This window comes from Temnothorax americanus, unplaced genomic scaffold (genome assembly GCF_048541705.1).
Source record: "Temnothorax americanus isolate GAGA-0224 unplaced genomic scaffold, ASM4854170v1 Scaffold28, whole genome shotgun sequence".
Lineage (NCBI taxonomy): Eukaryota > Metazoa > Arthropoda > Insecta > Hymenoptera > Formicidae > Temnothorax > Temnothorax americanus.
In genome coordinates, this window is record NW_027509421.1 from 497,651 (window position 1) to 513,718 (window position 16,068).

Sequence of the window (16,068 nt, forward strand, 5' to 3'; positions counted from 1 at the left end):
TAGGATCTTTCTTGCCGCAGGTAATTATAATTCTCGGAACGCAAAGAAACTCCGTAAGGCTAGAGATACGTGTAATCGAGTAGAAAGCGATCCGGTATTTGCGGCTTAACTTCATCCGCTCTTATCGCTTTACGATTTATTCACTTTCTCATTATCGTCGTTATCGTTTCACGACGGGCAATAATCGGGACTTAATGTCAAATGACAATATTTTATTTATGATTGTAAGCGAATGGCAATATTTTTGCGATCGCTATATATTTTTCGTCTTGCTAGGAATCTGGTTTTGAATTAATTTGTCTGCTTATGCGCGGGAGCATATTTTAGTCTTATATTGTATATTTATAGATATTAATAAATCTATTAATATCCTTTTTTTTCTACTTTTTGACTTTTCGCGTGGTCGATTTAGTTACAGATATAACATTGATACTATAAACGTATTTCAAATATTCACACAAAGAATCCTGAAATAAGTTACCGTGACATCCTTTATCTTGAACTCCACCCCTCGCAAATTAACGATGGCGAATCCGAGCCTTATACTTAGACTTCACAGACTTCCAGTGAGATGAATCGAAGTTTTGCGAAGAAATATGACGAGAAGGAAGAATGACGTAGAAACAAAGGAAGCACAAAAGGGTACACGGGCAAGAGTGTCAATGTCTTCTCAATCAAAGCGTATCCTGCAGATTTCTCCGAGCCTATTCGTTCATTTATTCTCTTTTTCCTACTCTTTTTCCTCCCTCTATCTCTATCGCTCTTCCTTACCCTTCCGCCTTCCCAACTCTTCTCGTTCGCCGCATCTCATCAGACTCAGACTCCTAGCTTTTTCTCGGATGAAAGAGTTACAAAAGCCTCAGTGAGACACGTATAAGTACTACCTTAGTGCCGTTACCGACCAAGACCGTCTCGTCCTTTTCCCTTCGAATAAAAGGCGGAGCCGAGAAACAGAGAGAAAGAGAACGAAAGAGTAACGACGGTAAATGACGGAGCAAAGCGAGAGACGCCGAGAGCCGGAGAAAAGAGAAGAGTACATAGTAGATCCAGAGCGGGTAGATAGGTAGATAGGCTGACAAGAGACGCAGACAGGCATGGACGACCAACGAGGCCGATAAACACTAGGCAAGTCTGGCTTGCCTACCCGTCGACGGCCGCACGGTAGTATAGACGCATGGCTCGAGGGATCCCCGTGGATGAATCGGTTGAGTTACGATTCTCTGGCGCAAGGGTCCCCAAATTACATCCCGGTAGATGAGTTGGCTATTCGAGGCCATCCAGCGCGAGCGCGTTACTCGGAATGAAGATAAGTCATGACGATAATGACGGCGAACGAAAACACTTACGAGAAACAGCAGTGTAAATTAAACAATATCGTCGAGATTGAAATCGCTAATTAAATTAATTAAATGAGAAAATTAAATTCAATGAAAATCAATTATAAGATTTTGGTTTTATAATTATGAAGCGCGAAATACGTAAAACGTCATTTAAAATTCTGTTTCTTCCCGTAAATACATCATTTAGCTTTCAATATTCCAGTTTAGTTTCAGAATATATTCATAGCTGCCGGAAGACAGAATACTTGTTACTTTTTTTTAATTCTTAATTTGCTCCGCGGGCATGATTATCACTCCGCAAACGATAAAGCGATGATAATATGCCGTGCCCGAACTCCACTTCCTGGAGACCAGCCAGACTGGAGTGACGGTCTGAGCAGCCACTTCAGGTTGAGGAAGAATAGGCCCGTAAAGAGTAGCGTAATAGAGAGTATAGGCGGCCGTATTCTAAAGTCTCTCTTTCTCTCTCTTTTCCTTCGACGGAACTGCCAATCGCGCGTTGCTAGCGCACACCGTTACCAGCCACGAGTTACTTCGCGGTGAGCATTTGGACTAGAGCGAAAGAACGAGAGAAAGAAAGAAAGAAGAAGAGAAAAGACAAAGGCTGTCCGCGCTCGAATAATATAAACCGATTATATCAGCGACGATGAGAAAAGAGAGCCCCGGTGTCTCGATTTTTGTAAAAAAAAGGGGGGGGGGAAGGTAAAAAAAGTGCACCGTGTCAGTACCACGACTTGTCTAAAAGAGGAAGAAAAGAAATTTAGCCATGCGAAACGTGCTGAAGCTGCGTGGTATAGTGTGTATATACGCATGTCGACAGGAGTGAAGCGTTCGTCTCTCTCCGTTAAACACGAACCGCGCGCGAGTCGCGCAACTTCTTTGAACTTCAACCAAGTTTCGACATTCGACGTCGACGCGAACGCGGGCGCGGTAAGAATGGGGAGGAACGAAAAGAAAATAAGGCTCATTATACCCGGCTCAATCACAGACCTAATGATACCCACGGCCCGTCCGCAGAAAGATGATCACGTCGTGAAGAAAGAGCCGAGAGTCGAATAAGAAGACGCGGAATCGGCTGGGAAACGAACATTGTAGCGAAACGTTATTATCTTCGCCGCAAATTTAAGCACCTGTTTCTCCGGTTGATATTAGCTTTCTACTTATAAATTGAAGCGATTATTTACTGATGGTCATTTGTAATACTCTCCGTATCATTAATCTTCAATTATACACTTTCTTACGTGTATAATTCTCCGCCAACATTCGTTGCAATTCTAATCGATATAGCGAAGAATACACTTTAGGTAATGATACATTTCCGTTCGGGCGAGCAACAATTTCGTTCAACTGGTTCTTCCATTGATGTATTCACTCCCAAACTGTTCGCGATGCACTCAAATCTCCGTACTACGCTGTATTCTTCAAATAGATAACGACAATACGGAGTGAGGAAGAGGAATCACCCTGCTTACCTTAGCGAGTCTCATGGCTGTGAGCCAGCAGGTGCGCGATTTTTCGTTCTCGAAAGTAATGACCTTGATCCCGGGCTCCCCAGCCTCCGTGTCTTCGGCCTCGGCGTTGCTGTTCGGCCTTAGGCAGGCGCCCCACTCGAAGGGTGCGCCAAAAACCCGCTTCGCGTTCGGTATCCTGTAGACGTTGTAGTCCGACAAATGCGCGAGTGTGATTAGGTGTTCGCTGTCCTGCAACAAAAACGACGACACACCTTCGTAAAAAAAATTGCCCGAAACTAACCAATTTAAAATAGACCGCAAAAAATAACTGAAGCGCTCAAAAAACTTAATAAATTATTACGGGAAATTATTTCCTACCCTGTGTTACAATACTTTTGCGTTGAAAACTCGATTTGTGTAACATTGTACACTATTAGTACTTTAACTTCCCTCGAAAATATGTTTGTAACCCGCAATTACGGACAAGGTAACAAAACAAAAACTCGTTCGACAATTCTCAGTGCGTGATTATTGTATATATTGAATGGACAATAAGAGAGAACAAACAAAAATCATCGGCTATATTTTCAACGATCGTAAGACTATCGGTATAATAATTGATCACAGTATGACCAACAAGTCTTTAAGGTTGCGGATGAGCTGACCATAGTGATATTCCCTTTGGAGCAATACGAACAAAGTAGTATAAGTGTATCCGCGAGTTGCCCGCGTGCAAAAACCGTCGCGAAGATACCTTCTTCTCTCCCAATAGATTCTCTCGTTCTGTCGAGTCTTCCTGGGAGTCCTCGTCGGATTCAGCAGAAAACTTTCTTTCGCAACGTCGTCGGGAATCGCGGAGGCAATTTATTATAACGGCGGGACAATTTTTACGGCGCACCGCACCGCGCGTCGCGCAGGAAGCGCTACGGCGACGACAGCTCTTATCGCGGAGTCACCATTATTTGCCTGCAGCGGAGACCGAGAAAGTCGCGTTTGTCAAGTGATTTCCGGCAAATAATCATAGACGTTGGGTGCGTTCGGCATTCTTTAAACGAAACGCGTCAAGGTTACGTGCGGTCGCTCGTCCGGAAAGCGCGCTTTCCGTCTCCTCGCGACGTTTCACAAATTAAAAAACTAATAACCTTGCCTTAATTTCTTAAAATATATTTCACTCGACATAAAAAATGCTGCCAGAATTAAAACTAGAAGTTTGTAAAAAATAAGAGCCTATATGTATTAAAATAATATTTTACCTCTTCCTTTATTCGTATGGCAATAATAATTAAATTAATAATGATCCTTTTGGATAACATTGTGTTTTTTGCGTATGCTGTTTCAAGTTGCGTTAAAAATGCGCGATTTTTATTATTAAATAAGATTATTAGTGGCAACAAAAAAACAGCAGACTAGTGTATTATTATATGTACATTCGTTCTTCTTTAGCATTTTTATATATAAATTTTCTTTTTTAATATTATACTTCCTTGCTTCCAATAATGCGGCACGCACTACTTCGAGCTGCATAGCAGACCTAAGTAATTAAATAAAATTACCAACGTGTTAACCAGAGGAACAGTGGATTAGCGTGGATAACGAGATGCGTGCGCGACGCCCCGGCATCTAACAATTTCACGCGCAGTCGGTGTCACAGCGCTTTTATATTTAACTCGGCGCGATGCTATATCGCAAGAGGTACCACGTCCACGTTGTTCTACTCTCTGACCTTTATCCGCTTATCGGCACCTGTACGATAAGCGGCCAATCGTGAAATATCGACCGATCGATTTTCAAAAATCACCTCGCATAATCTTGCTACGTTTCCTGGCGTGTCATGAACTTTCTAATAATAACGAGTATTATGCATGTATACGTATACGTACTTTTGCGAGTATTTGAATATTCTTTCAATACCGTAGTCTTAAATCAAGAGCGAGAATATAAAATAAGCATCAAAATCTTGCCTTATTTAATCATTATACATTAACGTATAAGAATAATTGTTAATTTTTCATTATTTCATCTTTTAAAAAAATCATCATGCGGCACATCTCTCGAGAGAGGCGTTTCTCTCATTCGTTCGTGCCGCGTTATGAGACAGGGTGCGGTTGGTCAGGGACTCGCAGGTCTCCCCGAGATAATCCTGTTGGCCGTGGTCGCCACCGTGCTTCGTGCGACGATGATGCTGCTGCTGCTGCTGCTGCTGCTGCTGCGCAAGCATTCGTCACGCGTGCACAAACAGACGGATATCAGACAAGGGGGAGGGGGATGAGTGTGTGTAAGAGGCGCAGAGCGCGAGATAGCGGCGGGACCGTTGCAATACGGCTCAGCAAATATTTGACGATTAGCTCGGTTGCACTCGCTGTATATCGCGGGACTGCGTTAACGGTTACACAACTATTATCCAGCTAACCATGGAATTACGGGCGAAAGCGATTGGGAAAAGGATGAAAAGGCAGAAAGGTAGTAGTTAAACAGGCTACAAGGGTAGTGCACAGTACTTAACTGAAAATAAACAGACGTGCGTAACATCAAGCGTAAAGAATATGTGTGGAAATATAAGAATAGAAAGGGGGGAAAAGAGAGAGGAAAAAAAGCGACAAAAAGAATACGGGAAAACCCGGTGATATTCTTCGTATTCTTATATATACGCGGGTAAATTGCCCACGTGAGATTTGCATGCCTATACGCGCGCATACAGCCTCGCTTCGCTCCGCTCCGCTTCTTTTGGCGAGCGCCATAATTCTGACACGTGTAAACCGTTGTCATATGCATATCAGACGCGCCCGTCACGTTCCGTGATCGATCGCGAGCAGTAATCTCTTGGGGATCGTGTCTCTACAACGTGCAGGAGATAAAAATACACGTCAAAACACGAGCGAATTAATTAATAGCGATGTTAGACGGAGGCGGATTGGCGATTGAAGTGAGAAAGGAAAGAGAGCCCTGAGCCCGTTTTCGGTACCGTTTCGGTCACGCTATTGTAAATGTTAATGAAAAGATGTAGCCAAGATCGTTACAATTAAAGATATTTTTTATCGCGTGTAATTTGAGATACTAATTCTTTTTCTTAATCATTATAATTACTATAATAGTATAACAATACTATTTATAACGTAAATCACTCATTTCTTCGAACAAGTATTCACTTCAGGACTGTTGTAACTTTGAGTACAATAATTCGCAATGGAGATCGAATACATCTCCATTGCAAAATCGTGTCGAGACATTGGCAAGCGCTTTATGATCTGCATACCTCAAGTCGATGTCAGCATATACTGCGCATATTGATCTCCCGAATAGCCAATGGCCGTTACTCGAACGTGAAAAGAAAGTAGGATAGTCGAAGAGACTTCTTTATAGTTTATCATTCGTTCTGTTATTTTAGCGGTTCGCAATATGGTCTATGATAATCGTGCATCGGTATGAATTTTATATGTTTCTCGCAGTCATACCGACTTATAATTATCGTTATTATTCTTTATCGTCACTATCACAGCAGTAAAAACAATAGGAATTGCGTCATAAGCTAAATAAAATTATTAAATCGCGTAATCTTAAGTGTACTTGAATAGCTATCAATTTTTATAAATCACATTTATTAAAGATTTATAAAGTATGAAAAATATTTTAAAATTTCGTAATTCATCAAAATACTTCTTACAAAATCTGACGACAGCCACGGAAAAACTGCTGATACGGTAGGGGAGCGAAGAATAGGGAAGAAGGTAAAAATGCGAATCGGACGGAAAATCGACTCGAAATGGGCAGGAGAGGAAAGGGAGATCCATAAGATGAAATCCGAAGATCCGAGATGAGACCTCAGACTTTTCTTTAGGCGATACCTTGCCGTCGCGAAATCGACGATTCACCACGGCGAAAAAGTCTCGGTAACGCGTCAACAAGCAGTATAATCAGTATATAAGTATATATATAAGATACTACAGAGATGAGAGATTCGCGATAACCTCGCTAAATCTGTTCCTGTTTGTCGGTTTTTTTTTTATGCGCGGGAGCCAGGAGAGTTATTGGCGTTTCCGTCTACAGATACACGGCTTCGGAAACAAAACCGGTTTATAAATAATTCCAGAAGCAAGCTCTCGCACATGATTAAAGGGAAAAAAAAGGAGGAAAATACACACGGCGGCAGCGCCCGAAGATGCCAATGGTCCGTGCAATCATTGCCGATAAACTTGGGTCCTGCACTCTCGTCCTTTCCACACATTCCATAATTCTTTCCATCTTCATTCAAGGACATTTCGCGGTGAATCAACAATTTCGAATCGTCGTTTATTAATGACATTTTCTTGCCATAATAATTTCATAAATCATTTTATAATTTTTATTATTACATCCTTCTCATATAGTCGCGCTGAGGACGAACTCTCGAGTCCGACCGAAGTTCGAACCGCATCCAGCGGTCGTTGGCCCGAAATGACATCGTTAAGTTGCCGCTCGCGTGGCAGTGAAAGAATTGACTCTAGGGCAGCGTTAGACCGGCGTTAAAGAACGGTGGAGAGGAAAAGAAAGAGAGAAGAGGACAGCGTACGATAGGTCAGGTTTTTCTGCCTCCGGAGGCGGCGGCGGAGAGATACGCCGTGCTGCAAGCCAATGAGGAAAGACAAGCGAGGAGAGACTGAGAGAGGATGCCCGAAGGTAGGGATGCAATAAGAGGCCTGCGTGCAATAGGCGCATTGAAAGTCCACGGAAAGGCTTTCTCCTCGTGTCTCGTCTCCGTTTATTTGTTATACTCATTCCTCCAGATTTGAGCTAAGCCGGATTTAACAAGTTTGCAAAAATTGAAAAGCGAAAATTACAATATCTTGCTATCCGCGGAATGCGAGCATAGATCGAATAAGAGCGTCTCATTTTGCCATTTTAAATATTTGCTACAAAAAATCACGCACAAATTGCAAATCGTTCGGCTTCTGGGCCGATACCGTCGCAACACAAAAGCTGAAATCAGGAGAGCGGCAAAAACGGAAAAGGATTATTCGTAACAGTGGAGGAAATAAATCATTGATTATATACATTGAGAAAATGTAGGCCACGCTCCCGGCACATCGGGCTGCGCTATGATTACGCTAATAATGCGAGAGCGTGTAACGGTAAGTATCCGTGAAAGGCGAGCTGGAGAGACAACGGCTCGAGTACTACTGTCGGGAAAAAGGAGAAGTGAATTGAGGAAGAAAGGAAGACGAAGGAAGAACGTGGAGGACAACCAGGCTTCGACCTACAAGATTATTTGACTTCCTCGTGAGGTCCTTCATGCGCTTTCTGCCTTTCTTCTCATTCCTTCCTTATTCCCTCCTTCTTGTCACGTACTATCTCATCGATCGTTGAAATCACGATCGACGTGTTATTCCGTGACGTTAAGCTATATATCGCTATGTTACATCGAATATCGCGTCATGTGTGTGTCCCCCGTGTAATATTAATAACGAAAAACAAAAATCCAGTGTAAGCTTTCAATGTCTAAAGGATTTTTACGAGCCAACTAGAAAACTTCTAATAGTGATCCTTCGCGAATTTTGGCACTTGCCGAAAAGTCTCGTCGAACCTTTCCCCTTCGACCTCTCGATAATCCGTCGAGCCAAGTCGAGGAGGAAACCTCGCGTGGACGTGTGCGCGGATCCAGATAGTCGCGCCTCTTTATTGGATTCGTTCTAATAGAATTTGCGTCGTCCGTGCGCGCGCACCTACAATGATGTCCGCTCTTGAATTTTAATGTCCGAAACGAACGCGAGGCAGGGAGCAATCCTCTCTCCCTTTCTCTCTCTTTTTTGAGCGGAGGGTTTTTTCTCATTTTTTCATACAAAGTCTCCCCTTGGTCGAATTAAAATTCTGCCGCTTCGCTAGTGCGGATAATTAAATATTTGTTGTACGCGCGCGCATTGCGGCGTTCGCATAATAAAATTTTCGCGTCACACAGTCACATTCGACGTTCGAGTCGAAGTTATCGAACAGCCGTTATCGACAATGGACGATTTCGAAATGTCTAGCTGTCATCGAGTATAGAAATTTCTCTCTACAGCTTTTTCGTTTAAAATTACACTTAAAAGATATTTGACATTTTGGAGAATGCAAATTATACGAGACATAAAACTCATTATATTCATCATTAACGATATATTAATTTTTATCGCCATTTAAGATTAAAGTTACGAGCAATTTATTAAATTGTGATGCACTCCACTTAAGCGCATAAACCCTGAATAATGAAGCAATAAATCCTGAGGATGATTTCATTTTCACTCTCTGCGTGATTTAATGCGAGCAAACGGTATTTCTCGATCTGAAATAGCATTTCATTGTGACAGTTGAATTTCTATTGCACTTAATTTCTGGGTATCTCCTTGGGCTAAGAAAAAGTAAGGACTTGGAATTGAACACGCAGACTCCGACAACAAGACGGTTACTCCGCGCCGTGCCCAGGGGCGTTATATAGCGATTAAAAACGACGACGTGCGCGAAATCGAGATCATCGTCGACAAATCTTTTTCTTTTTTATTTCTCGTTTTTTCATCTTTCTTTTTCTTTTACGTCTCGCGGCGCAAGACGTGCACCGGTAGACGGTAAAATGTGATGTAATTCGCAAGTTTCATTATACCTTGTTGTACCTCAGCCTCCCTGATGTCTATAATTTCGCGGCAAATTAAAGAGCCGCGTAACAAATAAGAAAAAAAATTATAAAAAGACATACTACGTAAACGCGGAGGTGCGTTATTAAATTATTAAGGAGGCTCTTACCTCGATCATAAAACGACAGATCTTTATGAAATTAAATTATGTTGTAAAGTGAACCACAACGAACCGATGCCCAAAACTTTAGCACAGATTGACGATGAAAAATTTAAAAATATCAGTATTGAAATTCGCATTTTTAACACAGGGCATATGGTAAACACTAAAATTTGTACCGAAAGTGATGTATTTTCTTGGCAAGTTTGCGAGCCAGGTAAACAAAAAACTAAGGAATTGTAGTTAAAATAATAATCTTTCTAATGATAAAAAGAAAACTTGGTGTTGACGATGAGTTATAAAAGATATTGTAGTTTTAATATGACGTACGACAGGTTAGGCGAATGATCTTCCGAGTGTCAAAATCGCGCCAAGTTTCTAACCTCACTTGCACATGTCTTTTCTCTGCGCTGTATGGTAGCGGCATAATTATTCTCTCGCGCATTGACAATCTTTATTTTCGAGAATTTTCCTTTCATTTTCCCTCTCAGCATTCTCACGTTATATCTTTCTTTTGGCTCCATCTCTTCATCACATCAATCGCTACAACGCTACACGGCTACACCTCACTTAGCTGCAGACTGCTGCAGACGACGTTGTACATACAACACGCGCATGTTATTATTCTGCTCTTTAGCACTGACGTAGTCAACTGACTTGTTGTATAAATTTTAATATTTACACTAATAGAACATATAACTTACTCTTACACCATGTAAAAATCATTATTTATTTTTTTATTTAAATTTCCGATAATTTTATAACCAATTATTAATGATAATTTTTCGGTTGCTACATTGATTAGAGCAGCCGGGTAAGAGCCTCCTTGATGCTTTTCGAGAGGACCGCCGATCATCGTATGCCAATTTCGCAACAATATATGCAGCAAGAAATAAAAAAATGCAAAAAATGCAAAAAAAAATAGGGGAAAATACAAAAGATTATTAACAATCCGTCTTGTTTCTAATCTCCAAATCTAAATTAATGATTAATAAGTTAATAATAATTTATTAACGACTATGGTAATAAATTTCCATCCTTCGAAATATCTCGGTGAAAAAACTCGACGGAGCTTTCGAAAGCCACTTCTTACAGACAGGCATTTGAAAAATTTGCTGTAAGATTTTACAGAAAAAAGGCAAAGAGATAAATGACTTTTCAGAGTTCATTAAATGCGAGACGAGTTGTGTCACCGGACAATATCTTTACCTCAATTAATTTTATTCACGCGCTACTCGTTTATCGCACTAACTGTAAATCGGCGTTAAACGGAATTTGGAAAAAAGAAAAGAACAAATTTCCCGTCTGCTTTGTCCATTTTTTATTAGCGATAACAAGAACATTACCATAATCTTCAAGAATACAGTAACATTGAAAAAGGGAACGAGAGAAAGAAAAAGAGAGAATAACGTATGCGGAAAAAAGAGCAGAGAGGCTAAATCTGAGTATACGCGATACGTTGCACATAAAGTTGATTAATGTATCATATCTCGATGGAAAAAGAAGGAGAGAGAAGAGAGGACGGGGATTGGATTAAGGAAGCCAGCGAGGCGGGCATACTGGACACGAGTCATGAGTCCCGATTGTGAAAACCGGTAGCTAAATCGACTCCTCACCTCCTCGCGCTCGAGGATCCTCGAACGATGGGAGTGAAACTCGGTGTATGCGGCTCGTGAGCAAGTCGGTCAGATTAGACAGCGGCGACAGTGATTCTCAAAGCAAAATGACAGAGACATTCTAAAAATGAATGCCGCGCGCGCGGCAACTCCGAACATTACATTCAGTTCAACAGTACAGTCGCTAGAATTCAAGTAGATTTAATTTTCACATACACGGAGATGGTATATGCCAACTGCCGCGGTTTTATTGTTCCAAGCAAATATCATTAATTCTGCATGTTCATTGAATCATCCGGTCGTATATAAATTGCATCCTCGTTTTTGTAAAACGGAGAAAGAGACGCTCGAAAAACGTTTCATATACTATACTGAAAGTCAAATGGATTCAATAAAACCAAATTTAAAAAACGCAGAAGTTGCATTTTATGCATTCGAAAAATGCAAAGTAAATTCGCCGAACTGAATTTTGCCGAACGCACAAAATTAATTCGCTGAATCCGATCGTGCGATTTCTCAGGAAATCCTGAGCTGCATCAAGCGCTGCAACGACGACGCGCCGCGCCGGCGTAGCGACGGATCGCTGTTTGTCCCACGAGAAGTGCATTGATCATCCGAGAGTTAAGTTTGGATTTATGCGAGTTAATACACTTTGGCGCGGCTTCAAGCGACTTCCAGCGATGGCGAGGTGAATCACGGCAGTGCTCCCCGAAGTACGTTAATAAACGTCCTAGTCCTTAATCACATCAGCAAATGAAGGCCGCATTCTAACTCGCATTTATCTCGTTTGGAGATACTCCAATTTATAACTTTCAGAAATCTGTCATATTTTGCAACTAACAACTCTCTAGAAAATTTCCATTCATAAATACTATTGCACGATAATTTAATAGCGTATTTGCATTTAAATTTATCAATAACGTTTAATAATATGTGACATAAAAGATATATAGGTATGTATAAGATATGATCTCAAGAATATAAATTGCAGGATACACACGAATATCCGAAAACAAAATGTAAAATGGAACAACTTATAAAACACCTCTGTAGTCTGGAAAATGAAAAAATACTTCTCGTCTTTGAGAGAAACACATTCTTTTACATATTAAATAAATTAGAGAGCTAAACATAACTTCCACTTAAGGCACGAGCGATTTATTTGATCGAAGGCACTCGCCTCGATAACGACGATGCGCAAAATTACGCGTAGCACGAAGAAAAGTGGTAGTGGTTGGTGATTATTCTTTTCATAGAATCGATGGTAGAAGCCACGGTGATTAATCGAAGCTTGAAAAAAGAGCAAGAGCAGAGATAGAAAGGAAAGAGAGAGAGAGCGCACACAGAAACGAGAAGGCGCAGGGAGGAAAGCGAAGGCAGGGGCGGGTAATAAACTACCCCGAAGGAACGACGCGCACCGCGTCCGACTAAAGACCCGGCGAAACAAATCCGATGATCACTGAAAAACGAGGAAAAAAGGACAAAACTCCAGCGCTATGTTTCTGCGTTCAGGATCATAAAAAGAATTGCGATCGTATCGCTTTATCCAATCGCGGAATAAATCCTCTCCGACTGTCTCTACAATTCCCACAGGGAAACATTCATGGGCCATGTTATTAATTAAATATTCTATTCTGTTAATTAATGCTTCTATCAATTAACGAGGAATAAACTCTTTAAGAGGCAACGTGATAATCTGCGTAAATAAAAGACAGAATAAAATAAAATAATGCTTAAATAATAAATTACTGAAAAAAATCTATGACTTTTGCAAGCTCACGTATTCGATTTGCTTTATTAAATTGGTCATAAATTGCGAAAAGATACTCTTAAAAAAAAAAGATTAAATTATCTTAAAGCATCTTAATGGTATATGAAGTTTACATAATACTAAAATTTCAGGACGCATATGTGTGTGTAATAGAATAATAAATTAACTTATGAAAAGAATAAAAAATCGAATCTTTCTTTATATGTAATAAAAAAATGTTAATCCATTTTTTTTAATATACCGCGACGTCAATTCTACCAGAAAATATATTAATTAAAGTGCGCTTATTTAAATAGATATATTTTCAAAACGTTCCTCTCGTTTCTCTTTAACAAAATCTAAATTTCATATGACTCCTTAAAGAACGATTTTTCTCGGTATCGATCCTAGGCTTGAGGAACTTTGAACCGAGGGAAAGAGTCCGTTAAGAGCGAATTGCCCGGAAGATGCGAGAGAGCTCGTATACACATACGTGAGGAGAGGAGTGGAGAAAAGGGAGCGACGAGCCGTTTCTCGGGGAGAGAGAGCACTGGTGTACGCGAGCGCAAGCACAGCGATAAATTTCCAGAAAATTTATTGTCCGACCAAGTATAATTCAGCCGACCTATCGTGATGTGCGAACGCGAACCTCGCGGAGAGTGTTTCAACGCCGACCGTGAAAAATGGCCGAACGATTTCAGATTTCAGCGGCCGCGACGGACAGGGAGAAGCTACGCGATGCTGGCGGTGGTGGCGATGGCGATACGCGATAGAGGTGTGCGGTGTGTAGTCTACCTTCGCGGAAGTTTCGCGGTGAAGCGGAGAAGGAGAGCGGGGGGGAGGGGGCCGCGGCCGCCGCGGCCGCCGCGTACGTGGCGCACGTACGTAAGAAAAGCCGGGTTGTTCCTCCCGTAACTTAAGAGCTACGACCTCGTTTCTGTCACACGCGACTTCGTATTTCACGCCCTCAGGCGGAAAAGGAGAAGGAAGGAATGAGCCTGGCGGGAGAGGGCAGGAGGACGAGGAGGAGGAGAGCCGGGAGGAGGATGGCAGCGAGACGGTGGATAAGATACGAGTGGTTTCGCGATAGAGAGCGCGAACGAGAAGAGGAATAAAGAAGTTTATGGTGCCCAACTGATACGAGTATGGGAGAAAGAGAGAGAGAGAGAGAGAGAGAGAGAGAGAGAGAGAGAGAGACGGCTCACGACGCGACGTTACTCGCAAGAGCCTCCTCGTCGTTATCACCGTGTCGTCGTCATCATCATCGGTCTCGGACTATCCTTGTGGGATAGGTCGGGACCAATATCCGCAATGCTCTGACGCAACGACGACGACGACGACGACGACGACGATGATGTTCTCGCCCGCGCTCGTCGCCGCGGGGTACCGTTATCCCGAGCAACGCGATACTTTCGTGCGAGTATGCGCTATAAATTGACAGGGACATATCCGTGTCACGAATTGATAGAATCGCCGTTTCCCGATATGGAAAATGAGATATCGGTTGGATGCATTGCCGAATGAAACCATGAAATATCGGTGCCATTGAAGGCTACTGATATGCAATATTTTCAGGTATCTTCGCCATAAAACGTCAATTTTATTTATACACCGATTTACATTCAATCAATCAAATAATGTAAAAGTTTTATTTTAAGACAAGTTTGCATTGACTTTTTTTGTATTCAAGCAGTCTTATAATTTTCACGTAGTTGTCGAGAAACGAGATTAATTATAAAAGCAAGGAGAATATCCGAAAATCTCTGCAGTGCTTTTCAGTAATTCCAGGCAGAGAGAATGTTCCGCGCTCGTCTCGGCTCGTTGCATCCGCGCCTGGCAACAGGGGGCGCGCATGCATGTGCGATGCGTATAACCAACGATAACGAACTTTTAAGCATAAGTAATAATTAAGGCGCCGCTACGTAGAGGATCGAGACGCAAGGCTATTTGTACAACTCAAAACGTGCCGCGTAAGCGGATTGCGCTCCGTATTGCGCTCGTTGGCAAAAATCGACGAAAAATGACTCGATCGAGCGGCGCGAAACGGGCAACGTGCGCACACGATACGGTACTTATATATATCGCGAAAAAGAAAGGAGATATCAAGTACATCGCTAAAAATCGTTCGGTCTTTTCACTTGAAGTCACTCGGCGATCATTTCGCTCGCTGTAATATGCTTAATAGGCCTAAATCTGCGAATAACAAATAAATCTGTAGTTTATAATTTACATCACACTTGCTGCCGAATGGTACAATATAAAATCATTCATAATTATCGTATGCAATGTTGAAGATTGTACATTTCTTATTCGTTACTCCTTACACGCTAATTATCTTTTCCCATAATCAACATCTACTCAAATCCTCCATAATATAAAAGATATTAATAAATTTCGTTTGGAAGAAATTGGGCGATTTCATAAAACAGATATTTAATTTCTCGGCTACGCGGATCTTTCGATCCTCTTGACCCTTGACCCTCGTGTCTTTCCCCGCTAGTCTCCGGATCTAGTAGTCGCACAAGAAAAACATATCGTATAGCTACGTCGACCTAGTAAGTAAGAGCGACCTCATCGCGAATCGACGAACGGAGCGGAGACCAGTTTGATTCCGCCTTCGTGAGTAACGTGACGATCTACGTCGCGCTACTTTCCCGGCGAAAATCCGCGACGCGACGGTGCGGCCTGCGGCCGTGCAACGGTGCATCCATCGTTCGGCGGAAAAAGTCGTCCCCCGCGCGTTCAAGACGAATTGCCACGATAATTGCGGTCGACGTGCCCGATGTCTTTCTATACTCCCGCTCGGCTAGACCGAAGTCGATTCGAGATTCGAGATGAGCGAGACGGTGGCGCGAGGGAGAGGAGAGGGCGAGGTGGATGGCAGGGGAGAGAAAAGAGAGAATCGCGAATGCACCGCGCATGCACTTTCAGTCGTCGTATCCCCCCACAAGTTGCATGCCACGGCTCGGCCGCGATGCGGAGATACTCGAGCCGAGCCGAAGAGCTTCAGAAGCACGCAGGAGCTCGCATTGAGTGCACGCACGCGTCGGCGTTCTCCGCGAGACACGCGAGACGCGGCGCGATCGCGAACGGCCTTCGCAGTGATAACAGAGATTGCGCTTGCGACATATGGTGCCCCGAATACGGTAATCACCGCTGATCACGTCGTGCGT

General features: G+C 42.4%; 1 protein-coding gene across 11 annotated transcripts in view; it reads right to left on the reverse strand.

Moving 5' to 3' along the window:
• LOC143899662 (growth factor receptor-bound protein 14) overlaps positions 1–16,068 on the reverse strand; it is a 251,125-nt gene that overhangs the window by 40,390 nt on the left and 194,667 nt on the right. For all 11 annotated transcript variants that reach the window (XM_077410092.1, XM_077410091.1, XM_077410093.1 and 8 more), the window contains one exon: positions 2,813–3,040. In XM_077410092.1, the coding sequence (XP_077266218.1) occupies positions 2,813–3,040 (228 nt within the window). The remainder of the gene's footprint in view (positions 1–2,812; positions 3,041–16,068) is intronic.